This window comes from Ostrea edulis, chromosome 2 (genome assembly GCF_947568905.1).
Source record: "Ostrea edulis chromosome 2, xbOstEdul1.1, whole genome shotgun sequence".
In the NCBI taxonomy this organism is placed as follows: Eukaryota; Metazoa; Mollusca; class Bivalvia; order Ostreida; family Ostreidae; genus Ostrea; species Ostrea edulis.
In genome coordinates this window covers 93315723-93343262 of record NC_079165.1, presented here as the reverse complement: position 1 = coordinate 93343262, position 27540 = coordinate 93315723, and the positions used below count along the sequence as shown (strand labels likewise).

The 27540-nt window shown below is 35.3% G+C and overlaps 4 protein-coding genes across 15 annotated transcripts in view; 2 read left to right on the top strand and 2 right to left on the bottom strand.

The window, feature by feature from the left end:
- The window catches only part of LOC125679277 (GA-binding protein alpha chain), a 20034-nt gene extending 14938 nt beyond the window's left edge, over nt 1-5096 (top strand). Inside the window, exons 9-12 of the mRNA XM_048918378.2 lie at nt 1-24; nt 739-822; nt 2738-2961; nt 3082-5096. The exon at nt 1-24 is cut by the window's left edge and continues 42 nt beyond it. Of these exons, the coding sequence (XP_048774335.1) occupies nt 1-24; nt 739-822; nt 2738-2961; nt 3082-3294 (545 nt within the window). The 3' untranslated portion in view covers nt 3295-5096. The remainder of the gene's footprint in view (nt 25-738; nt 823-2737; nt 2962-3081) is intronic.
- LOC125679278 (shematrin-like protein 1) lies at nt 4655-5788 on the bottom strand. Its single transcript, XM_048918379.2, has 2 exons — nt 5656-5788; nt 4655-5556 (listed from the first exon to the last, which is right to left on the bottom strand). The coding sequence occupies exons 1-2, from the start codon at nt 5786-5788 to the stop codon at nt 5198-5200; spliced, it is 492 nt and encodes a 163-aa protein (XP_048774336.2). The 3' UTR covers nt 4655-5197.
- Nucleotides 5789-6846: 1058 nt separating this feature from the next.
- On the top strand, nt 6847-16791 carry LOC125678554 (glutaredoxin domain-containing cysteine-rich protein CG31559-like). Its single transcript, XM_048917102.2, has 4 exons — nt 6847-7672; nt 13675-13911; nt 14582-14647; nt 15398-16791. The coding sequence occupies exons 1-4, from the start codon at nt 7175-7177 to the stop codon at nt 15584-15586; spliced, it is 990 nt and encodes a 329-aa protein (XP_048773059.1). The 5' UTR covers nt 6847-7174; the 3' UTR covers nt 15587-16791.
- Nucleotides 16792-21118: 4327 nt separating this feature from the next.
- LOC125678553 (neurofilament heavy polypeptide-like) overlaps nt 21119-27540 on the bottom strand; it is a 34764-nt gene continuing 28342 nt past the window's right edge. For 8 of the 12 annotated variants that reach the window (XM_056155538.1, XM_056155532.1, XM_056155535.1 and 5 more), the window contains 2 exons: nt 25015-25117; nt 21119-24927 (listed from right to left, as the gene is read on the bottom strand). In XM_056155538.1, coding sequence (XP_056011513.1) covers nt 23219-24927; nt 25015-25117 — 1812 coding nt within the window. In that variant the 3' untranslated portion in view covers nt 21119-23218. The remainder of the gene's footprint in view (nt 24928-25014; nt 25118-27540) is intronic. The other 4 variants (XM_048917096.2, XM_048917100.2, XM_048917101.2 and 1 more) reach the window with 2 other exon arrangements.

Genomic DNA, 27540 nt, shown 5'->3' with positions numbered 1-27540 from the left:
CAGTTTCAACATCAGGACAAGATGGTCAGTTCATATTGTATCAAGTGGCAAAGTTTTTACTTAAGAATGTCACTTGGATTTGATAGGGGTGGGTATATAAAAGTTAACTTATAATACATATATAGCAATCAACAAAAATTTTATGAAGTATATACTGATTTTAACTTTATTTGACTGGTAATGTTTGAGGGGATTATATTTTTTCTTTTAATACTCAGTTATAGATATTTTAATGAAAATATTTGGCCAGTCAGTGGAGTTAAATTTTTTTTTGAAATGATGAATTTGTATTGTGATACAGATAGCTCTGAAATTGCTATATCAAACAGTAATCTTGCAATTAACACAAAACATTTTAAGAGATATAAAGACAACTGCTTAGGATTAAATCTATTGAAAGTTTACATCGACATCTAATGTATTTGATCCAGAATCATATTAAAAATATGAAACACATTTAGCTGGATTTAAAATTCAAACCAAATGTACAACAAATTAATTTAAAGAACATTTTGAGAAATTTTGATGGCAGAATTTTATCACTATTGATGTCATTTAGTTTCTTCTTTTTTTTCAAAGAGAATTTTTTCATTTGACATAAATGTGAGAAAAAAATTCAAAAAAGGAGGGGGATTAAAAATAAATCCTCTAAATGTAATGGAAACATTTGTGAGAAATATCCACAGGGTACTTACTTTACCTCATTTTGATAGTACCCATTTTCATTCATTATTGTAGGAAGAGCTAAGCAGTACAAGCAAAATCGTCCTAGATCACCCAGAATAACAGGGGATGAAAGGCTTTCTCCTGGAAACAGAACTGGTAAGGATGAACTATGTATAAGATATGACAAGATTTCAGCAGCGCTACAGATTGGTTCCACAACGCTTGCGAGTTAGTTAAAGGGACTGATTCACGATTTCCCCCAAAATTTTCTTTTTCACTTTTAATGATCAAAATCTACTGTGTTTAAAAATTAGGGTTATATATTATCACAGAAGCTCATTTTAGAGAGTTTATTATTTGTTTTGTAAACAAAGATTGCGGTATGTTATTGTTTACGAAATTTTCAAAAGAAATGGATATCGATCTAAGTTTATTATATCTTTCGCATTTCAAGCATTTTTGGGGTAAAATGTGTCATCTAAAAGTTAATTTGTGACTTTGTAAAATTAAGATGCTTTATATTACAAAATCAATATTTCACTGGTTTGTTTGTATACATAAAAAGACTCGAGTCTTTGTTTACATAACACAGATTTAAGGCTAAAATTTTGCTTTTATTCTTGCATTCAGAAGGTCAAACTTTTGGCTGTCAACATTAAATGAGTTATATTTTTAATGTTTAACATCAAAAATGATTTTTTTTTTTTTACCAAAAATCGTGAACCAGTCCCTTTAACAATGTTTTTTCAAGCAATGTTCATTATGTTTTGAAATTCACAAAAAATTCGGGGCTTGCGATGTATCTTCTGTGAATTTGTAAAAGTTAGGAACTAGAATTTGAAAAAGTAACTAATGAGCAAATGTTGGGTAACTATTTCTGCCTTTACATTCTACAGATTAGTGCAGGGTCAAATAATGGAGCAAAAGAACAGTCCCACACAAGATAATGTTAAATAATATATAGCAGCAGGGGAGAAATATGTTCATGAAATCTAGGAGTGTGTATGTCTGAAAGTGTTAACAAAATTAGGGATATCCATACCCGTCAAAATGTCAATTCTGGTGCTGAAGATATTTTATGACCAAATATAGTGTAATGCAACATAGCAAACAATTCTTACATTTGTCATTCAGAATTATATATAAATGTTACATTGTAAATGGCTGTCTGAAAACATGGTTTTACAGAGTTTAGTGAAATTATCTGCTACATGAGGAAAGTGGTGATTACCAATAAAATTTGAAAATAGTAGTTCTGTAGTAGGCAAAGCTAAGAGTCTTAATATTTTCTGCTTTAACTTGAAACTTCTGTATAGATATTCATTGCTCCAAGTATTAAATTGACACTATCCAAGTTTTTCTGTCAAATATTCATTTTCAATGACCATGTAGCAAGAGACTGTGGCAAGAATTCCATTGTCATCGAAAGCAAGTTTTAATGACTTGTATAAATGGTCAAGTGGTCTAACGCACTAGTTACGTGCTGCTGTAAGAGATTTGGTTCCACAGGTTGTGAGTTTGACCCCAGACAGGGGTTGAAGTCACTATACAAATATAGTGAATATTCTGTGCTTTATATTAAATATTTCTTCACCTAGGGCAGTTATTCTTGGTAAGGAGTTCATATTGTAATCTCTTGTGTTTTGTAGAAGTGGAATAGGCTAATTCCAGAATGCATTCTATAATAAGTGTATTTACATTTGATGATCGATTTATATGGAAAAAAATAATCGGTCATCAAAATCGGTAGCTTTTTTCGTCAACAATGGATGTTTTCTGATTATTGGTACAACACTATTGCTTACCTACAGCTACAGACAATGGACTCTTGCTTTCCTTGACACTAACATGTTACGTTGTATTTAACAAAGTGTAATGGGTTTTAAAAGGGGGAGGGGGACTAGAAAATCTATAGAAATGATGTGCAAGATTTGTTTGTAGACAGGAGGGTCGGAGGAGTAAAAATCGCTAGAGGATCATTAAACTTGAGAGCGTTGATGGGTATGGATGTCAAATACTGCCACATGATTAAGATGTGTGTTTATGTACATGTATTTAATACTTTTAACAGGTAACAATGGTCAGATACAGCTATGGCAGTTTTTACTGGACTTATTAACTGACAAAGATTGTAGAGAGGTGATACAGTGGATAGGAGAGGAGGGGGAGTTTAAACTGAACAACCCGGAAATGGTGGCTCAGATGTGGGGCCAGAGAAAAAACAAACCAACGATGAACTACGAAAAACTCAGTAGGGCGCTGAGGTACTACTATGATGGAGATATGATTGCAAAGGTATTGTTCTATTGTCTGAGACATTGAGATGTCTACTGGAATTTTAAATTGTAATTGTTACAAAATTACTGGGTATGAATGACTTCATTCCAGTTTGATTGTTGTTGTGTGTTTTTTCAGGTGCATGGAAAAAGATTTGTGTACAAATTTGTGTGTGACTTAAAAATGTTATTGGGATACTCAGCCGGTGAATTAAATAGACTTGTTACTCTGTGTGCCGAGAGAAAACTACAGCGAGTACGCGAATCACTGCGACCAGGGATCACAAAGAGGTTAGATCATCACAAGCCAACCATTCTCACAACAACACAGGTCGTACAAACGATGGAATAAACTGCACCATCCAATTTTTCTGTGATCCCATATTTCACTCCTTCAGGGTTGACCTAATATATATGCAACCTTATTGTAGCATTGTTGAATTTTAAAAGTTTAAGTATTTTCAGTGTATGAAAGTATCCACCAAAAAAAAAACCTATTCATTTATTTCTTTTTACATGACAAAACAGTGCCTACCCTTGATGTGCACCTTGTTACATAGGGGTTAAAATTTTCCAGTTTGAATAAAGATTCACACATCTTTGGAAATTGAAAAGTACAGAGTATGATGGTTAACATTCATATACAATTTATTTTTTAAGAACTGTGAAAACTGTATTAATAAATATTTATTTGAATGTATGCAGTTCAATCCTTTTGGAAGAATTGTGAATATTGAGTAGATTTCAGCAGGATGTATTTAATAATGTCAAACTTACTTGCTCAATGTGACTTTAATAGTTAAATATGTCTGTTACATGTGCATTTTATTTGAAATATTGATTTTTATGAGTAATTGTATTTTCGTTGACTGTGCATAGATAATGAATTATCTGTACAGTTTGTTATTAAAGACAATGTGCGGATCTGAGTTTAGTGAAGAAATCTTGGACTGAAAACACACTCTTCAACAGTTGTTTAAATCTGTTGTAAACTATCCATTACTTTAATTGTGATGTATCATCACATTCATTATTTCTACTGCTACATGTACATTACATATTTCAAGCTTTCATTCATTGTCCAGTAATTGTTCCTAATATGTTGTTAAATGATTTCCATCATTCCAATTTTTCTACTCACTTCTGTGATTACATTTATGTTCAAATTATTGTCCTTCAGATTAATATTTTCAGCACACTAGTAATTGATTTTAAATTCACTTGTAACTTTCTTAAGGTTAGCATTTTTTCTCCTTTTTACAATGCCATATCAATGATAAATATGAATTGGGGGGGGGGGGTCCTTTTTTTTCAGTTGAGAAATTTTAGATTTTGTCTTCTATATTTAATCAAGCTATTGATATTTTATGTTATTTAATAATAAGAAATTTAAATTGCTCTAAATGTCTTTTTTTTTTCTTTTCTTTTTTTTCGTCGAATTTAAATCTACCTCAACTTTCAATTGTCAGCAGAGCAAATACTTGTCAAACATTGTTAGGGATAGTTTGAACTTGAGAAGACATTATGTTATATGTACAGTTTAAGTTGTTTTATTTATGTCTATTTTCTGATAAGGTCAGAATATGAATATGCTTACAAGTTTTTGTCCCTTTTTGTGAATCTTGTGCAATTTCATACATGTATATTGAAATTGTAATAAGAGTTGTGTACCTTTTATTACTGCTTATTCTATCAACAAAAAGAAATTTGGAGGGGGGGGGGGTCAAGTTTGGTTTTTAAAAAATTATCACTGCATTTAGATTGTTGATTTCCTAATGTGATCTGCACATAAAATTGCCTCTTTGCTAAAAAGCAAGCTGATGCATGTACTCTTATTTTTTTTTTATAATGTATGGAAGGTATAAAAATGGTTTATTAAAGCTTGAATAATATTTGGATTGGGGAAGGGGAGATCGACTCAACATCTTTGAAAATGTAAGCTCTTTATACCATTAAATGTACGCAATCATTTTGATTTTGTTTGAAATACAATGACTTCTTTGGCAGATGTGGCTGTCAAGTTGAGAAGAAAAATAGTGCGTTCATACAAAGAATCACCATTGTATATAACTTCTGTAATGTGATATAAATATACACTTTGCAGTTGTAAATAGCTTGAAAAAAATGAATAAAAGAAACTGTAATATCTAGAAAGCCTTCTTTGTTTTGCCTTAGGTACTAATTGGATTCATTTAGTATTGGTAAGAAACGGTCATTGTTTTCTGTTTGTGAATTTATTGTTTTAAGTGACAGTACTAGTAGATGCCACTGGCATAGCCCTGACCATAGGGGTCGTACATTCCCTGGCTGTAGTATCCGCTGGCTCCAGATGGGTAATTAATATTGGATATTGCTCTGCCTAATCCAGATCCAACAGAAGGTGCATATCCCATGCTGGATCCAGATTGATAGCCAATACTGGATATTGCTCCGCTTAATCCAGATCCAACAGAAGGTGTATATCCCATGCTAGACCAACTGGATCCAGTTGAAGGCATGTATCCAGTGGTGGAATATCCAAAGCTTGAAGTACCCTGACTAAATCCAGCTGGATATCCAAAGGATATACCACCTTGGTTGTATCCGTAATAGGATGGTGTGTATCCCATTCCATCTGATAAAGTTGTGGCAAGGCAGTTGAATTATAAATGATATTTGTGACAGATATTTTAACTTCTACAGAGTATTTTGTAATGAGTCTGAATGTACTTCCAATTTCCTGCAATGACGGACTGCTTTCCATATCCATGGTAACGAACCGGAGAACGCCATTTTCCGTATCTACCAGCATGACACAGTCCCACATAGAGACAGATAAACATCAGGAGGGAACTGAACCTCATCATCTGTATGAATGGTAAATGTTTAAATACATGTACAATATATATATATATATATATATATATATATATAATTTGAACTATACAATTATTTGGAGTGTGGTGAACTATTTTTAAGTTCAAAAGCACATGGTAAACCTCCTTAGATTAAGTTTCTAGATTTAAAAAAAAACCGTCTCACCCTTGCCGCTATTTTGAGTCTGGTTGGTGACTTCAGTCAAAGCTACCCTTTATACTCGAAAGTGCATGTAATAGAAAGTGATAAGCCCATCTCGGGTCGGGGTGACCTTGTATTGACCCTGCAGGTTATGAACTTTGTTTTGATGCATTTCCTTTTCATCGCCGCAAACGAGTAACAATCGTGGATATTACATGTACATGTACAAGTGTTAAGCAATAAATACCTCAAAGATATATTAGTCAACACTGGCACCATGCACGTGGCGTAACGAAATTATTACAGTTACTGATGTTTTGACGCATCAGAAGTTTTGATAACCAAAATTAACCTCAGTTGATTGCTTTAATTTTATTACTTTAACTAACTGGAGAACACGAGATACAACGTTTCATCCTTACATAGATGTTAATGGAAGTAACATCATTTTATATAGGTAGAATTTCGTGGATGTTTGAATTTCTTCACTTGATTAATTTTATTATATGGTACATGTACCACACATTCAGATTGTCTTCTATAATTCATATTTCCGGATAAGAGATCCATTGTAATAATATATGAAATGTATGTAAATATTTATATTATTGATAAGTAAAATAAATTTCCTAGAATTCAAATATTTATAAGTAATTCATATTGTGGAGAGCGATACCAGAGAGATACAACGTATATATGTTTTAAAGAGATAGCGCGGGGGTAGGATTTATAAATATCGATTTATTGAACTGTGTTTTTGTATCAATATTTAATCTATTTCTTTAAAGTATATGCATTCGAATCTCAATGTAAACCACCGCGGGGTCCTTGGAACAATTAACACTTTAAAAATTTTTGCATGCGTGTACTTCTTGTTACGAAGCAAGTAGACCGAGTCCTTGCGTGTACACATCGCCTTCTCAGTGTAAGATTAATTATTTATGACTGTTTGGCTTTTGATACATATATTTTAAGTCATAAATTTATATTATACTTCATTACGCTCCGGTGTGTTGACGTAACGGTCACGTGATTACAGGTAAACGATGACAGCTGATTGTGCATTATTGTTCATGATCGCAATATTGTCAACATGTGGTCTGTTGAATGAAGATTGTGCGAATCGCTGTTGTGTAATTTACTTCTCTGTCGGAAGGTAATTTTTATTTCAAAGTTTGTTAAATGACATGGATTTAGTACATCGATAGACTTCAGTGTCCGCGTGCTGAGCTACCATGCCAGGTGTGAGATCGGGTAGCATGCTGAACAAAAAACCAATATTCAGCTCGGAGTCTGATTTTCAGGGTATAAATAACAAAACGAATGGATTAAAAACCGAGGTGAGATCAGAAAACGAAGCTACATTGCGCAATGGCCACGCCCGTGGTGTATATGGTGTGTCTGAACGTTGCGAGTCCCAGTCGGCGATGAATTGGAAAGACAGGGAGAGAAAATACACCAAGATAGGAAAAAATGGATACAACACGAAGGAGCTGGCGGAACAGCTAAGATATCTCTCTGTTGATTCCGATTCACCAAATAAAGTCAGCAGTGGTTGTTGTGAGGCCACTGTGGTGAGGGCTAATACATATGCTGGGAGGAGGGACGTCTCAGATCCCAGTACTCTCCAGGAGAAGCAGATCGTCAGCTCCCGGGGGACAGTCCGCGGGTTCAAGAACCGTGTCCGTGCCGGGATCGCTACCTTCCTTCAGAACCAAGCCGATGAGACCTTGGTAAGTTCCCCTGCACTGAAAAATAGATATAAATTCAAAGGACAAAGTTACACAAAAGGTATAAACATGTCCTGTTTTAATTAATTAAATCCTACGTTGCGTGTCATTAGGAACACGTATATTGTTTTGGTAATCAGGATATGATATTTTAATTAATTACATTTGGTTGCGTCATGTCATTTAATGGCAACAAGACAAGTGCCGCCGCGACATGTTAGAAATCTTACAGGTATTATTCAAGTGAGTTTGCTACCAGGATATTTTGCTCGAGTAAAATACATAATTATACCGATAAAATATCAACTGTCCTACAAAATATCGAGTGATACCGTGGTCGAACTTGCGCAGGTAATTAACGCCAAATTGAAGTCTAATTGTCTCAGTATTGATCTCATGGACGTGGATTCTGCTGAATAGATCAAATTAATCGATATTGCTCTGTACCTAGGTACATCTACGTACATGCACTTTGCATACCCGGCATGGTTAGGATGTCATCCTTTGAACGCCGTATTGTAAAAACAGCGTCCGAAAGAAGTTCCTGTTTTGACCGGCAATGTAATTCAGTAAAATTAAACCCCGTAAATGTAGCAAATACACGGATTTCTATTCTTCCTCTATATGTGCAACAAAATGACTCACGTGAAAATCGTATAGAAATTTAAAACAATATCGTGAGTAGAGAGGTTTCGAAGAAGGGAAATGATGGGAGTGTACACGTATTTAGTTACGGAACGTTTTCTCGCATGAAAATGTGAAACTTTCTTTCTAAAAATACCATTATTGTAAAGTTTGGGCGTGGAAAGACCTTCGTGCAGTAAATTAATGTAACACCAGGGAGAGAAAGTGAATAAACGTTACCTCTCTTTAACTTTCTCAAGTATGTAACGAAATATGACCAGGGGTTTTCAGTCAGTCCAGATACACCTGTAAAAAAGCTGTAAAAAGAATCGAAGAGAACTGAATTCTGATCGTTGTTGACTGTGCACTCAAAATGTACAACGATTATATATGTTGCTTTCAAATGAATCCCACTGGATTCAAAAGGAATTCTCTCTCTCTCTCTCTCTCTCTCTCTCTCTCTCTCTCCTGTATATCTCTTTCAGGTAAGATTACTTTCTCTCTCAAAGTTTCAAAGGTTTTCAGCTATTGCTCTCGAGGTAACTCGTAACACGTGCACGCAGAGAGGTCACATATTTTGCCGGGGTGTTGGAATGCGCGTCCATCAAACTAGTTTGTCAAACTACACACGGACAAATTAAAAAGAGGTCTCCTCCATTTATCTGGTATTATCGCAAATATCTTGTTATCTTTTGACGTTCTATCTCGGGGTTAATTCACATCCATATACATGTACTGCTATCTTTCTAAAGTTTCGAGATCATGTCCAAGTCCACAATCAGATAGTGGGCTAAGTTTGAATGACTTATTTTACCAATTCATGGAAAAGAATGGGTATCAATACCAGTAATTAAAGTTTTATTGATTATTCACTGAACCATTTTAGAATTTTGACAGTTTAAAAATCCATTAAGGATAACCATTTAAAAGGTTAAGAGCAGCATTTGGAGTCTTTATCGATAATGATTATATCTTTAATTTCTGGTTTATCACGAAAATTGATTGTAATAAAATTATTAATTCTATGTACACAGAAACCTCATGTGTGGTTGAAATAATAATATAAAAATCTTTAGCGCAGGGAAATGCATTTTCAAGTTTAATGGATTTTCTATATGCAAACATGCAAGGTCATTTTTTTTAAACATGTACTTGGAAATTAGATATATTCACTCTTGGACTATACATGTACGACATGAATGGGACATTTTGTATTTAGACGCCCTAAATTCTGTTAGAATCACATTAAAATGCGGATGTATTTCAGAAAATGGGCAAAAAACCAACAACATCGTGATCAACTAAGTTTTACCGTAACTATATACGTTTACAGAATTTTGAGAAGGAATAGGAATTCTTTTTTGGTATGATTTATAGCACGACTACGTATATATTTCGTAATGTATATATTTGGAATATGTATCAGGAAGGGTGTTGTGATTTTGTATACGTCCACAGTACACTACATGTTTAAGTCAAGTGAAGTTTTGCTGAGCGACGGTCAAGCATGTTTTTTTTGTTTTATGTTTTACGTCCCATTTGAGAATTGTTCAGTCATGTGGAGACGTCACTAGACACAAGCTGCAGGTGAAGTGCAACACATTCTGACCTATGCTTGGCGCTTACGGTCATAGTCAGTGAGGTTCTTTACGGTACAACGTGCACCGTGACACGGGACCTCCGTTTTTAAGGTCATGGCCGAAAGGCTTGGAAATTTCCCTAGCTTGGCGAAGGAGCAGTCCCTGTGTATCTTAAACATGTTAGGCTTAACTCGGCGCCGAGATCGAGAATCGATCATGGGTCACCCGGTTGTAAAGAGAATGTACCGCGACCAGAAGGTCAAATGTGCAAGTCAAGGTCAACTTACAAGCCGTTCGGCTGAGGGTATTTACTTACGTTTTACTTTCATTTTCTTTTGATTCTTGTGTTAAATGATATCGCGGGTGCTAAAATTTATAGTTTACGTACTTTATTACTCAACTGGTAAGTGTTTCATTCAAGTAAATAATCTTAAAATTTCAAATAATTGACGATAGTACAGATAGATCAAAATGTATTTGACGAGTCTCCCTCTAGCATGCAACGATTGTTGAAATGTTTATCAAATGCATTTTGTTGATAGCTTTCTGTCAATAATGTTATTGGTGAAGTTTGAGTGAAAATAATGTTAATCAATTCTATCACAGGAGGAGGAAGCGTATGTTGAACAGGTATGACAAGAAAAATGACCTTGTTTCTCGTTGTCCTTTAAAAAGTGTCCCCTCTACCATTAATGTACCAAAATGTGGTTTTATCGTCGGAATGTAATGAGATTGGTAAAACAATAACAAGGAGATGTCTAAATATTGACTCAGTTTGTTGTGCTGTGTTTTGTATTGTGTGTGCTGGTGTTTTTGTGGCCGATGTGCTGTTGTAAACTGTAAAATTGTTATGGCCTAAATGTGCCTTTTATAACTCAAAACGTTTACCTTGATAGAGTTGACCTGTCGTAATTGTAAAATCGTACTACATACATGTACATTGATATAGTTCTTTAAGAGATGTACGAGTATAAGTATTTTAAAACGTGATGTTTTTTTCCCCTTCAAATTAACTATATAAAACAACCAGTTTTACAGCCACACATCACTTTTATTCTACACGCAAACATCACACCTGAGTCGCTCAGGTTACTTATTGCTATAGGTCTGCGTCCGTCGTCGTCCGTTAACAATCGAAAGTTTTTAAATTTTTGATATACTATTCCAATTCTTTTCAAATTTAGTATGAAACATTTTGGAACAAAGGGGTATAAATGCTAAATTTCAAGACTTCTGCATCCCCGGGACCTTAGAGCAAGAAGGCCTCTACCAGCAAGGTATGATCCACAGAATAGAGGTTCTGACTCCAGGATCGATGGGGCCAAACTTGGCATATAGTGGTGTGTAAAACATTTAAAAGATAGCCCTTTACCAAAACTTGAATTTTTTACGATCCCAGGGGTAAGGGTTTTGGTACCAGGATATGGTCAAATGATCATAGTGACTATCGTCTTTATTACCGGTATTTGGAAGACATTTGTTGATGCTGTATAAAACCTAAAGGCATATTTAGGAAAAGCAGAAAGGGGTGTTTTAGAATTGAATTTCGCAACCTAAGGATGCTGACTCAGGTCGGGTCCAGTATAGTCTGACATATAATGGTGTTTATATAAACTTATATATACATGTATTATATAAAGCCTTTCATCAGTATGGACACTTTCGGGACCCTTTGTGTTTTAAGAACATGTTTTGTTTTATACTGCTGATGAATATTGGAATTTGATTTAGATACAGAACAGGAAAATTATTATAGATTACATACCGGTATCCCTTAGGGCTAGTGATATTTTGAATTAATACTCAGGTGCCCGATAGGGCCTGTGAGCCTCTTTTTTCTTTCTTTTTTTCAAAGTTTCCCCAAAAGGTGTTTTTATAACTTTTATGCTTGAAAGATCATTTCAAAGAACTCCAAATTTATTTCAAGCTATTTGCGTTTGATTGTATGAAGTTTGCTTGTGATTGATGGGTCCTAGGGAGAATTAATGAATATTGTTAGAGTGTATTGTTTGTCTTGCTGTTTGTTTACTTGATTGCATATGCATATAATCCATAATGTTACAGTTTTTATATCCAATTTGCTCCTGCGTACGTCCTCTTTAATAATGTAGAAGAGAATTACTATATATTCTGGCTGCAATGAAAACTCCGCCATAGATATGATAGCTGTATGAATTATTCACCGTCCAGCCCGCGATGGCTTCCACTGGTTGCTGAATCGTACTACGCTACTGCATTTTATTTTTGGCCTATCATGCGTATAAATCTTTCATTGAGGAAATCAAACCAGAGCACTTGGACAATCCACACTAACACTTGTACCATATATGTCACGGTTGAATTATTTGACTTTGTCACGCTAGATGCAGATGAAGATGTCGCAGTGTTTGCAGTTGTCACTATTGATCGATGCTCTTGTCTAATATTTTACATTATTTGATAAAAAGGTAGAGATTTATGTCGCACAGACTCCAGGCTTTGTCAGGTATTTTTTCTCCACTGCTTATAATAATTGTAATTGTAATTAAAAGATTTATATAGTGCCCTATCAACATTAGTTCTCTAAAGCGCTTTACAAATGTGAAAGAAAAGATAATATAAAATCGATGTGCACATACATGTGAATAAAATATTCATAGTGTCAGAATTAAAATGCATAAATATCATTAATATATAGCGATATGATATGATTACCCTAATAACATATGAAATAATTTAAAACAACCCTTAGGAATAATTAAATACATAAAAAGGACATAGGTATAATAAGAAACAAACAGTAGGTTTTTTGTTGTTGTTGTTGTTGTTTGTGTTTGTGTGTGTGTGTTTGTGGAATCTAAGACAAGCCCCGGATTTGATGAACGCTTGTACACTCTCAAGCAGATATTTGTAATTTATAAAGAAACCCAGATATAGACTCCAGCGGGTTTTTAAAAAGACGTTTGAATTCAAAACAACTTTTGCACAGGAAGACAAGCGCATTGCAAACACTTCTACAAGGACTCTGACATGTTGATGTATCATGTTCAACCGAAGTCTATTTGTTCGAGCAATTTACACCCAAAATGTCAACTTTGTTCTGACCTTGAAACTTTGCCTTTGTCCATCATTGTTTAAACAGCCAGTTTTAGAAAAAAGAAAATTTTATACTGCTAGTGGAGTTTGTCAAGAATGGTTTTAAAACATCATTTCTTTTATTTAAAAACTCGGCATTAATTAAAGGGACTGATTCAGGATTTTCCTCCAAATTTTGTATTTCATTTTAAATAATCAAAATCTACAGTCTAATATGTTTTAGAAGGTTTCATAATAAAAATTGAGGTTATTCATCATGACAAGCTCATTATATAGAGTTTATTATTTGTTTTGAAAACAAAGATTGAGATGTGTTATTGTTTACGAGTTTTCAAAATAAATGGATATTGATCCAAGTTTATTATATATTATTTATTATATTGAAATATATCATATCTCAAGTATACTTTAGGTTAAATGTGTCATTTAAAAGTTAAAATTTGTAATTGTTCAAAATACAGATGCTTTGAATTTCAAAATTACAGGTTTGTTTGTTTACATAAAAAGACTCAGTCTTTGTTTACATAACACAGAATCAAAGCTAAAATATTGCTCTTATCCTTGCATTCAAATGGTCCACATTTTGGTTGTCAACTTTAAATGAACTATATTTTTAACTTTTAACATCACAAATGAAAAATATTTCTATCGAAAAACGTGAACCAGTCCCTTTGATATAATGAACAACTTTTGATATTACGTTTCTTTACTGAATTTTTATTGTAGCGAAATTACAAGCACCGTGAAAAAGGCAAAATCATCATTTACACTACAAGTATGGCCATTGTGAGGTCAACTAATGAACGGTGCAAAAACGTCAAGAAAATGCTTCAGACACACATGGTCCGATACGAGGAAAAAGATTTGTTCATGAGCAGGGAAAATCAAAAAGAGTTGATGGAAAGGCTCAACACAAATGAAATAATCCTACCACAAGTCTTTGCAGATGGAGCCTCTCTAGGGGTAAATACAATTCGTATTACAAAACACTTCCCTTGTTTATTTTTCACATACCTTCGATAATTTTTCACTGATATTGAGATTTCACCCGATATCTGTAGGCGAAGTGCCACGAAGGTATACCTTCGCACGGCACTCAGGCCCGTAACAGTGAGGGTTCTTTAACGTGCCGATGCCTCTCACTTCTACATGTAGCCTAAATGCCAAACATTTTGCGTAAGAGCAGTCACTGCCTATTTTTAACGAGTCCAAGGCACGAGCAGGGCTCGAACTCGTGACTTCCCGTTCGCAAAGCGAACGCTCTACCACTGATCTACCACGACTGATGATGCCAATTTATCAAAAATATATTCAAACAATATCGCCTTGATTTTTCTCAAGTTTATGAAATTATGATTGTATGTAACTTGGTATTAATGAGGTCAACCAGAAAGTAAATACGAATTCAATTAACAAGAACGTTAAACGGAGACATTTATAAAGAAAAAGTCGGATTCCTGAGTACTCGTCTCCATACTTTCCACCTTCCCCTTTTACTTGCTGCCTTTGTCAGTTATTGTGACTGGCGAAATTGCATGTCTTTGTCATCATACAAAATAATTACTTATATCCTGTGTAATCATGCGACATACCACTAACTGTGGCTAAGCATGTGTAATTTACTCTCTTGCAGACACTAGAAAATTTAGAGAAACTCAACGAGAGCGGAGAATTACGTCATATCCTTGCCAACTTTACTGTAAGTATTCAGAAGCAGGTCGTGCAGACATGTAGGGGGCAAGTAATTTCACGTTTCAATGATAATCACGAATTATTACCTTGAGATAACAGTTCTCAAATGGCATTCTTGAACTATGCTTTAACAAATGCATGGTTGAGAGAAATAGCAAAATTGTACTTGCTCGGCACGCAGACCCATATGGGCCAAGTATAAAAAGTAATTATTCTATATAGAGTTAACATGCGCAGCCGATGAAACATCAAAAATTGTATTCACTGTACATTCAAGTTTATTATGTAAATGAAGGGTACAGAATAGTAATGGGGCGGATCCAGGAATTGCTGTTACGGGGGGCGCTACTTTATGTGGCAGGGGGTCCAGGGGGCGAAGCTCCTGGATTTTAAAGATTTTATGGGGCTTGAAATATTTCTCCTATCTAGTCATTTGTACTATTTTCTATCATTTTAATAAGGTGAAATTAATAAAATGACCCAAATTTTAAGGGGTTTTTGGAAAAAAATAAGTTCTCCCAATAAAGTAATTCAAAAAATCAAAAGATTTTGTCATTTATTTCTCCGGGAGTGGAAGAAATTATTGCTTCTTTTATCGTTTAGTACATTTTCCGAAACAAGATACCGTCCGCAATTTACCTTACATTTGAAAATTGGGGGGAGGGGGGCTCTAAATCCGCTACTGGAATAGTATATGCTTTGATTGATAAATGTTACATAAAAATGTGAATTTGGTAACGTTTTATTCATTTTACAGAAAATTGATGTGAAGTCTTCATGTGAAAAATGTGGTGGATATCGATTTATTCCATGTAACTTTTGCCATGGGAGCAAAAAGTCACTCCGTCGGAACCATTTCACGGATGAATTTTGCGCGCTTCGGTGCATGCAGTGTGACGAAAACGGACTGCTCCGATGTGATTTGTGCATGGACCAGCAAGAATGACATCAACACAGCTATATATTAAAGCCCGCCATAGTATTGCTGTCTTTTCTTTGCCAAAGATTTGTTATACTTAATGAGTTTAGCTATTTTTGTACACATATATATGAATATCAGTTAAGAAATGTGACAATTAAGACTGGATATAACTTGCCCCATTTGCCATTGAAAGGACTGATTTACGATCCCCCCCCCCAATTTATTCACTTTTAATGATCAATTTCTACTATCTCTAACTAATTTAATGGTTTGAAAGGTTTCACGAAATAATTAAAGATTATACATTATGACAGAAGCTCGTTATAGATAGTTGATTATTTGCTATGTAATCAAAGATTGAGGCATGCTATTGTTTACAATGTTTTGAAAATGGGGCATTTTCTAAGTTTAAATTACAAAATTAACATTTCATTAGTTTATAGATAAGGCTCGAGTCTTGTTTACATAACACGGAGTTGAGGCTAAAATATTGCTCTTATCCTAGCATTAAGAAGATCAAAATTTTGGTCGTCAACTTTATATGAGTTGTATTTCTAATGTTTAACATGGAAAATGAAAAAAATATTTGTAAATAAAAAACATCATCCGTGAAGCAGTCCCTTTAAAATCCTCAAATCGATAATGTTCAGATGTTTAATGCATATTATAATAAACAATGCAGCATACAAAACAGACTAGGCTAAGGGTCACATGATTGATTACAATCTAATGTGACATTTTATGAAGTGAACCATTTTTAAAATAACAAATGACAGAGGTGCATCACAGCTGATGGTAAACTCCGTATTTGACCCCATTTATTGACCCGTTATTATGTAAATGTTCATACTTTACCTGTATTCAAGCATGTTATTGTTATTTTAGAGTTTATATCTGTTTGAAAGCATGAATGCATATTGTGCCATCTGGATAAGAAACTTTTCAATTATGTCAATCATAAAAGAATTGTTGGACATCAATATTATTAAGAAGATTGATATTGCCTGTAAAATTCCTCTCCATATTAAGCCTGACGTCATCGTTCCACTCATTACTGCATATTTTTGTGTTTGTTTCTAGAAATGTCTTGATCTGCAAATTACTTAAAACAGTGACAAATGTGTGTGTTCTACAAATTTACGTTTTCCTGTTGATACATGTGATTGTTCTAGTCGCCTGTCTGTGCAATGACTGATTAAGTTTTAAATGAAATAAATCAATGAAATATTCTTGTAATTTAAAATTTAGTTCCGTGGTGGTTCCTTTATTAAGTAATTTGACAATTTCTAAATGCATACAGCTGACACAGAACAGAATATTTTCTCTCAATTCAATGTTTCAAATATTACAGCATTGTGTTCATACATGCTATGAAAATTAATACATTTTGTGTTTGACACAGCGACTACCATTAACATTACACACAACACACCCTTTGTAAGGACTGAAAACTTCCCTGTCATTATCAAAGAAATATCTGGCAAATATTCAAGTGGTGCGTCAGATACCCGTAAAGTTCTCTTCAGATTGATTCACTGTTGGAAATCGATTTTAATAAGGAAGATGAGAGCGCTGTTGTTTTTAAGGGAAACAATTGCTAGACCTAGCATATAAAATTTCTCCTTAAACACAATTATAAACTGCTGAAGACCAGGAAGACTAAATAGCCATGACCGAATATAAAAGAATGTCGATGCTCAGAAGTTTCAAAAGAACAAATGAAGTGGGTTTCAAAATTTATTAAATCCATTAAAGAGCTTGCACGACTTTACAAGGAAGTAGTGAAATGTAGACCAAAGTCTTGCCATAAAATTCACACCACATATCAGATGTGCCCCGTCCTTTGTACAATTTACTGTATGTCGGCAAGATTGAAGACCCAAACCGTAGAAATTGTATTGGGTTTCTCGAAAAAAATCTCAAACTTAAGTTTGCGTTTTGTATTAATTGTGTTGTCAGTTGATTAAAATCTCCGACATTAGTCCAAGTTTCGATTTTTTCGAGAAATCCAACCTCCGGTATATCAAAACCTCTTGTAAATGTAAAGTACCGCATATTCAGCATTGAAAGGGTTGAAATACTTAACTATTTATATTACAATAAATTTTATAAGTAAATGCTTTATCCATCAATCAAGATAGCCATGTACATTGTTTTAATCTAAAACGTTTGAACCTTAAAAAAGATCCCCACGACACAAAACTTTGGAAATAGTACAAATGAGGTGAAATTAACAACAACAATGTTGAACACAATGAATGAAACACAACAGGGAGGTAATATCATAAAAATATGGACAGTACTAACTTGATATACCATTGTATATCTGTCTTTACAGTTCATTAACTCACGAGAGAGAAAGAGACTGTGAGAGTTTCGCCCCTTGATCATGTGAGGTCTTGTGTCTTGTTACATTCGTGGATTACACCATGAATAAAATGATGAAAAGTGGGGGATATGTTCAACAAGATTTTGAAGTTGAAAATTAACTTTAGTTTAAAAATGTTTTCGTAGAGAGTAATCTGAAAAAGTTCAACCCTGTTGGACTCGAACCCGCGATCTAGTAGTAATGAACTATCGAACTATGTAATCAAAGCTAAGAGTATTGATTGATTGTTTTGCTGTTTTTCGCCACACTCAACAATTTTTCAGTTATCTGGTGGCGAATATACATATATTTTCATTTTATATGTAGTATACCTCTTTAATGTGATGTCAACATCAAGTCAAGAATCGGCAAGGCAAGAGCTGCGTTTACCATGCTAAAGAACATCAGGGCCTCAAAGAACATCCGCATTACTACCAAATTGCGGATCCTCAACACCAATCACAGGGGCTCGTCACGAAATATTTGTCTTATTAAAATTTGACATCGTCTGTTCTATATAGTGTAAATATAAAACAGACGATGTCAAATTTGAATAAGACAAATATTTCGTGACGAGCCCCTGTGCTCAAATGTTAAGTCCGTCTTGCTGTATGGAGCAGAGACATGGAGAATGACCAAAACAACCCTGCAGAAGATCCAGACATTTTACAACACCTGTCTCAGGCGCATCTTCAACATCTGATGGCCTGAAAAGATCACAAATGAACTATGGAAGAGAGCAGGACAGGAACCATTAGAAATGCAAATCAGACGGAGGAAATGGGGCTGGATTGGACACACTTTAAGGAAGCCACCATCCAGCACCACACGCCAGGCCCTGACCTGGAACCCGCAGGGCAAAAGAAAGAGGGAACGTCCAGAAACACCTGGAAGCGTGATTCGGAGGCAAAACTAAAAGCGCAGGACATGACCTTGCACGACGCGGCAAAAGCAGCCCAGAATCGTGTTCGTCGGAGGACTGTCGTCGATGGCCTACTGTATGTTCCTCACGGAACGAAAGGCCTAAATTAGTAAGTATACCTCTTTAAATAATCTGTAAGTGAACGTCGAGGCCCCCCCCCCCCCCCCATTTTCTGTGTTGTTGGCGATAGGAATGTGAAGAAGATTTTGGGGACAGGGGTCCTGTTAGAAACAAGAGGTACTGTGAGCAATGCTCACTAAGAATACCCCCCCCTTACCCCAATCTCCCAAAGGGTGTTGGTAATAGGTATAAACTACCTCTTTTCTGAGTGTAAAAAACAAATGGCATGACAAACCGAACCATATTGCTACTTCGATGTCCAGTGCGCGTGACCTTTGACCTTTTGACCCCAAAATCGATAGGGAACATCTTCATCCCATGGGTAGTCCATATGTATGATATGGTGACTGTAGGTGGAAAGGATAACGCTTTAGAGCCCGGAAACCATATTGCTACTTCAATGTCCAGTGCGCTTGACGTTTGACCCCAAAATCGATAGGGAACATCTTCATCCCATGGGTAGTCCATATGTATGATATGGTGACTGTAGGTGGAAAGGATAACGCTTTAGAGCCCGGAAACCATATTGCTACTTCGATGTCCAGTGCGCGTGACCTTTGACCTTTTGACCCCAAAATCGATAGGGAACATCTTCATCCCATGGGTAGTCCATATGTATGATATGGTGACTGTAGGTGGAAAGGATAACGCTTTAGAGCCCGGAAACCATATTGCTACTTCAATGTCCAGTGCGCTTGACGTTTGACCCCAAAATCGATAGGGAACATCTTCATCCCATGGGTAGTTCATATATATGATATGGTGACGGTAGGTGGAAAGGATAATGCTTTAGAGCCCGGAAACCATTGCGTCTACAGACGGACGGACGGACAACCCGATTCCAGTATACCCCCCCCCCCCCCCCCCCCCCCCCCACAACTTGTTGCGGGGGGTATAACAAGTAGGGAACTGATCTAGTATAACAGAAGACTACGAGAGCTAAAAAATGCCAGCAAGTCATCCAACAGGTAAACTGTAGGCAAAAAGACCATGAGGTATCTGCATACAATTGGACAGCTGATACTAATGTAGCGGTCAGCCGGGTTCGATCGCCGGTGGCCAGTTAGCTCAGTTGGTAGAGCACCTGACTAGAGATTCAGGGGGCCCAGGTTCGAATCCCGGTCTGGTCTGTTGCATTTTCTCCCTTCCTGTTACATTTGGTGCCCTAGACCAGTCCCTGGAACTGACAGGTGAAAATGCCTGCCAGGGGATTAAGATCCTGGGTTGATGTCTTCAGGTGTGAAGACATTTAGGAGGGAGGAATGTAGCGGTCAGCTGGGTTCGATCGCCGGTTGCCAGTTAGCTCAGTTGGTAGAGCACCTGACTAGAGATTCAGGGGGCCCAGGTTCGAATCCTGGTCTGGTCCGTTTTATTTTCTCCCTTCCTGTTACACTGCACTGCTTTCTGATGAACTTATCAAGCCAAATATTAAAACTCTGCTGTACTTGTTTTATATTCTGCTGAAATTAGAAGACAAATTCTGCTCCATTTACGAGACAAGGCTTCATTTCTGCTGTACTTGTGAGACAAAAGTCTGAACTCTGCTGTACTTGTGAGACAAATGTTTAAAATTTGTTGTACATGTTGCTATACTTATTGTAGTATAGGAGAGAGGAGAAAATCCTTTGGCTGGAACGGGAATCCGGGACCCCTGCATTACTAGTCAGGTGCTCTAACCACTAAGCTACCCAGGCCAATATTCATGATCTGTATAGCCCTAACCATTACATTCCTCCCTCCTTAATTTGTCTTCTCCCCTGAAGACACACACAACCCTGGTTCTTTTCACCCCTGGCAGGATAACCTGCATGCAGGGGTGGTCAATGGCACCAAATGTAGTATACATGTATATATAAATGTAGTATATATAGGAGAGAGAAGAAAATCTTTGGCTGGACAGGGAATCGAACCCCGGACCCCTGCATTACTAGTCAGGTGCTCTAACCACTAAGCTACCCAGGCCGATATCCAGACCGTATAGCCCTAACTACATGTATTATATTATCAAAATGAATGTTAAAATTCTCTTGAGGTTATTGAGACAAATGTTTGAATTCTGCTATAGTTGTCTTGTATCAAAATACACTTACCATTCATATAATCCAAAATTGTGCAAAATTGGAGAACAAACTCAAGAACATGTATCATCAATGTAATAGCTCTTTACTTATACAAACAATTTGAATGTACATGTAAACATATATATATATATATATAGTTACATGTGTATTTGAAGGCTTACATATCTTGTATAGGCTACTATCATGATAAAGTCAGCTGTGAATATGTCTAGTAATACATGTATAACATGGTACACCTGACACAGAAACTCTAGGAACCTGCTTGTTCATTTAAATTATAGCTGGTAATTAATTAAAGCTACACATGCGAGATCAAAATAACTTCAATGGCTGTCACTTGTAATCGCATGTCTAGATGACGGACACACCTACAAGATTCTGATTAAAAAGAATGTTTAAAATATTAAATCCCACTTCTGATGCTTCCATAGAACTTTCATCTCTTTTGACAATTTTTTTGCATAATGGGGAAAAAAAATCACAGGTGACAGTCATCAAAGCTACAGAAAAAAATCCAAATATCATGATGATCACTATCAAATTACATGTATTCATTTTGACGGCAAAACGAGTTTCTCTCTATATCTCAGCAAATGCAATATTCTCTCAAGCATCGTTTGTTTCAAATTCACAAAAATCGTAACAATTACAAAGCATTTGATTTTTCTGTATATAAGCACCAGGTTATTTTTTTTTTTAAATAAGACACATAAAGCTTCCATATGTTGAAAGAGATACACGTATAATGTTATACACACAATCTCGTGAATCGCTTATAGTTACACTTAATATGTTGTACAAGATATGCTTGTTCACAATTATTGCACAAATATTGAAATCTTCATACACAATAATTCACAATTTTTAATACATAATGACTTTGTTCCATGATTAAAACTGTTCTGTAAATAACATTGGGTACATAGCCTTCCGAAACATTGTAGATAATAATTTATCACAAAAAATTCACAACACTACATTGCACTTTGGATACTAAACTTATGCACAACACACAGAAAGCTGGGCTCCTAAAATAACATTCTGTTCACAACCACATCATCACCTTTCTCAGGCACACATACAACCTTGTTCGTTAGTATATCCATAGACAATCAGTTGATCCCAAGTAATCAGTTCCACTGGCTGATTCGAAAATCAAAATGAAAAAAAAAGTCGTGAAAATGAATGATTTTGTGATCCTGAGCAAATAATGACAGTTTCTAATAGAGCCAGTATCTGTTAAGATTACTTCCCTTTGAAGTTTTAACAATCTAACAAAATATCACAGTAACTTTACAACTAAAACTTTTACAATGGGAATGCTGTAGTTTGAGCTTAACTACTGTAATATGATAAAACAAAACTTCTGAGCATTACAGTTAACTTAACCAAACCGAACAACTCCATCACTCCCCATTTCACTGACAATGTTTAGTTAACAAATGCAAACACAATACATGTATATGAATCGGAGTGAAATCAATCAGCAAAATTAACTTCTAGTAAAAAAAGTGCTTCAGATTCTATGTGTAATTATAAGCACTAAAATTTGATTTAAAAACCCAAAACATAATGTTACATTCATGTATAATACACAAAACATAATGTTACATTCATGTATAATACACAAAACTTGTCCAAAATAGAAATGCATCATGCACTATTCAAGTAACACAATTTTACAATTATCAATGTGAAATAGTAATCAGTCTGTCCAGTCTATATATTTGTCTTTTCCCAAGGAAATCAATTTCGTACGTAGCAAAACATTTTGCAAGCATTTTGAATTGACGCACAGATGAAGAAATTGTCTTTACTATTTCAATTGACCGCAGAAGGCACATTTTTTCTGTAATGACGAGACTACCTGTTTCAGTGTTGGCACTGTGTATAAAACACAAAAGTGACTGCTGTCTGACTCTAGGTAGCTTGCATGCTTTGAAAGTTCTTCACCATGTCCAGAACATTGCTAGACTTGCGTGCAGCCTTTGATTCTTCTGCACAGGCTGGTTTTCCTCTCATCTGAACAGGTGCTGGCTTTTTCTACAAAGGGAAATTTAGATCATGTAATTCAATAATTGATCAAACTTTTCAATGATAATTTTTGTCAGTCATTACTGTATCACAGTCTGTGGTCAGAATGGAAATAAAACTAGAGTATATCTCTACAAGAAGTGCTTGTACCTATTTACAACTGCAGCAATATCATCAGTACCAAACTTATAAATAAATGTAAATATTTCAGGTGCAAAAGACAAATATCGATTCACAAGTATGAATAAGATTCTCACCACTTCTTCCACTTTCTCTGATTTTTTCTCTATAATCTCTATCTTAATTTCCTTTTCTTTCACAGAACCTTTCTTTTGTGACAAGTTTGTTTTCCAAGTTGGAACAGTGGAAGATGGTGTGCTAGAAGTGTTCTCAAACATGGCTTTCCTATCCAGTGTGGAGGACCTAATATCTGTTGGCTTTGTTTTCAGGGGAGGTTTCTGTGACACGTCTGCTTCTTTCTTCACATCTAAAGGTTTCGTGTTACTGGATTGTGGTGTTTCCTTGTCTTTCGCCGAATTCATACTTAAAGATTTTAATTGTCCAAACTTTGGTTTTTCCTGGGAATTTGACTTGGACACATTTGAAGTTTGCTCACTAGGTGTCCTCGTTTCTCCATCTTTAGATTTCACCCAGCTAGGAGTTGCCGACACACTAGAACCCGATTTTAAAGACATGCGTTTCGGTTCGACTTTTTGGGCAGTGGATTCAATATCAATTTTATTTTCAGTAGTTTTTTCAGATAGTGCAGAATTAAAACTTCTAGACAACCTATTTTGTGCACTCCCATTGTTTTCTTTGAAAGAATCTGTTTTAGAAGTTACATTTTTAACTGGTTGTTCACTGACATCAAGAGACTTTGAATTTAAAATTTCCCAAGGTGCACCTGGGGATTTAGAATCTAAAATCTCTCTAGATACAGGCTGTTCTGGTAGAGTTCTGCTTCTTGGCTGTCTCTTCAACCTGTATTCCTCCCTAGGAGAAGATAATTTCTGAGGCATTGTAGAAGTTTTAGACTTGGAAGAATTGTCTACTTCCTTGGGCAAGAATTTGTCTCCTGTTGGTGAAATGGGGTATTTCACAGGAGGTAAATTATCATAGTCAGGTTCAGGTGAAGATAACTCAGCTTTCTCAGATTTATGACCGCCTAATGGAAAGTTTTCATAATCTGAAGATGGGGATGTGACATTTTTGTTGAATTTCAAATCTTCTAAGTTTTCATAGTCAGGTGATTTGGAGGTTGAGACAGTTCTCAAAGGTTCTTTTTTCAGAACGTAGGTTGTCTTCCCTGGTGTATCTTTTGTTGTGGGTGATTTTGCAGATTTGCTCTCCACAACCTTTGTTGCTTGTTCTGTTTTGACTGATGTCTTTGTTGTTTTGGACTCTGAAGCTGTAGGACTACCAATGCTGACCTCTTTCACCTCCTTGATCGAATCAATAATGCTGCCCTTGACAGGTGTTTCTCCTGGGGAAACAGACTCTTTCTTTAGTGACATTCTCTTGAATGCCTTTGACAACTCGTTAGACTCATGTTTTGTGTCTTTCACAGGTTCTACTTCCATAAGATTTTTAGGTCTGACCTTAACACTCTTTACTTCTTCCACTTTCACAGGTTCATCTTTTTTCTCTATTAATTTTTCAGAGTCTTTCTCTTCAGCCGGAGTTTCTAATGAGCGAGATTTTTCTTTATTGTTGACTTTAGAAATGTCTTTATCTGGTGTCTTTTGTGAATCATGTGGTTCCACTGAGGGCTTCCTTCCTCTTCCAGCAATTATTTCAGTTTTACAAAGTTTAGGATTCAATTCCTCGGTCTTTGTAGGTGCTGTCAAATAAGAATATAAGAGTTATCTACCTTGCCATATAAATTTGCTTTCCAAATTGTCAAATGCTTTTATTTTATCATATTTACCTTTGACCTGAATACTGGTTTTGTTCTCCTGTATGGTAATTGATGCTGAAGCTAGCTTCGTTGTTTCCTCTGTAACTCTTGGCAAATGTGGTGCTGTAGTTCTCTGTTGAACATACGGTGATTAGTGTACAGTAAGAAGCTTCAAAAAGGTCAGGGTTAAAACAATTTCAAGAAAACTGCTATGGATGGAAAGTTGAGAATAGGTACAGAAACATCTTAAAATCAAAAGCATTGCATGATTAACAAAAAAATTCATTTCTGAGGTTAATTTAGTTATGAACTTTGCAACCTTTATAGTTTTCTGGCATTGAACGATTTCAAAATACATGTATGAGCATTTTTAACGCAAAAATACTTGTGGATAATATAAATTGAGTACTGCTTTCTTATTCAGTTAAAAAGAATGGACCTGAGGTCGTAATCTTTATTCAAAATACTAAAACATAGGTAAGCAATATTCATGACATTTTCACTAATGAGTTGAAACAAAACATTCTTAAGAATGTTATAAAACTGGCAAAAAACTGGCACTATATTTGTTTAAAGGGTTATGGTTTGCTATTCTCATTCACGAGTTATCACATCACTGATACTGTAAAGTGACCTACTGTGAACCTGTCACCAGAGGCAAAACCCTCCCCCCAAAAAATTCAGTTCTGATCTGTCGCGATATAAAAGGAGCATAATATTATAGCAAAACAGTGACACTGAGATCAGAGGGAGCTTGCTATGATTTATGGTCCAGCCGCCTAATCCTTTTTCAGGTTTCTTTATGAATACCCAACAATTTTCAATATTCAATATAAAGATACATAAAATTTAAATTTTCAAACTCAAACTTTAAAGCCCTAAAAAATATAAAGATAAATAAAATTTAAATTTTCAAACTCAAAACTTTACTCAAATTTTAAAGCCTTATGATGGTACATATTATCATTCAGCCAATATTGTTGCTGATGAGAACAACCTTTTCCTCAAAAGACCGTACATATCGTCGTTGACGACAATAGATAAGATAAGTTTATTCCAATTTTGGGCCCAGAGGGCATAACAGTTAGACAGTTTAATATGTACCAACTCAAACCCTTACAGTTATCAAATGTACATGTAGCATCAGGTACTGACCAACATATCTTGAGTATGAATGAGACTTGTCAGAATAAGTGTGGATTTTTCACCAATCTAGACTATATACACAAATGTATGCATTATTTTCCTTATATCATTTGATTAAGGGCAACATATACCTTTAACGATCAAATCATTTCAGCTGGTTACCAGTATTTAAGATAATGTCAGAGTATACATAAGTTTTAAGGGTTTTTTTCTACATCAGCACATCTCCCCACCTCTCTCTCTCTCTCTCTCTCTCTCTCTCTCTCTCTCTCTCTCTCTGTGTGTGTGTGACACTTCACTCAAATGCGATTTCTAGTTAAAACAACTTTTATGTCAATCAGCTTGTCCTGAGTACTTTACTTTGATTCGAACACAAAGTCAGAAACATGACACTGGTTTTTGAATGCTATGACGATTGAAATGAAGATGGAACTATGAGATTTTATTTAAGTAGTATGGTAGGTATTTGATATGATTGACAGAGTTATATGAACATACACACACACATAGAAAAGGATATATATGTGCTTAGGAAATAAATTTCATTTTTGAAAATACAAGACGGCATGAACTGTGACACTTTACGCTAGCATATTTCAGGAAAGGCATGCGTTGGGAAGCCTTGCAGTTCATACTCTCATGTATTTTTTCAAAAATGAAATTTTATTTTCTATATTTACATTTTACTTCCCTTTGTCAAAATTCCAAGACAATAGTTGTACTATGATTATAAAGATTGTACATGCATAGTTCACATTCATGAGGAAATGGCTATCATTTCAATTGGTAAAGATATTGAATGCAAAAACTTTGGAAATGTAAATATATTTATAAAATGATAATGTTTAAGATGCATTACGAATCTTTCTGACACTAGATAGCTGTGTAGCGGTTTGTTAACACAATAATTTAGTTTCCTATTAAACAGATGTTAAATTGAAATTTATCTTTATGCCAATCTAATTAAAATTAGATCCTTTGATCCGCTCACGTATCGTTAAGTGAGCAGATCAAAGGATCCAATTTTAATAAGATTTCCTTATAGAACATAAAAAGAAATAAACAAATGGTTTTGAAACTATCAAACATGTAATCATTTAATGAGATTGACAAAAAGACGACCATGGCCTCCATTAAAAATTGGTCTTGGAATCGCACAAGAATTCCAAGATTTTGTCCAATATATTCTGTAAAACTTTGATCCGCTATCTCATCCTATCCCCCTCCAGGGGACAAGACTTTAACAACTTGAATCTGCACTACCTGAGGATGCTTGCATGTTTTAAATATGACTATAATCATGATCCTGCTGTTCTTGAGAAGATATTTTGTAAAGAAAATTCCCATATATTGCAATGTAATAATTTGAACCCTTATTGTGGGGCCATTCCACCCCCAGGGGCATTGATT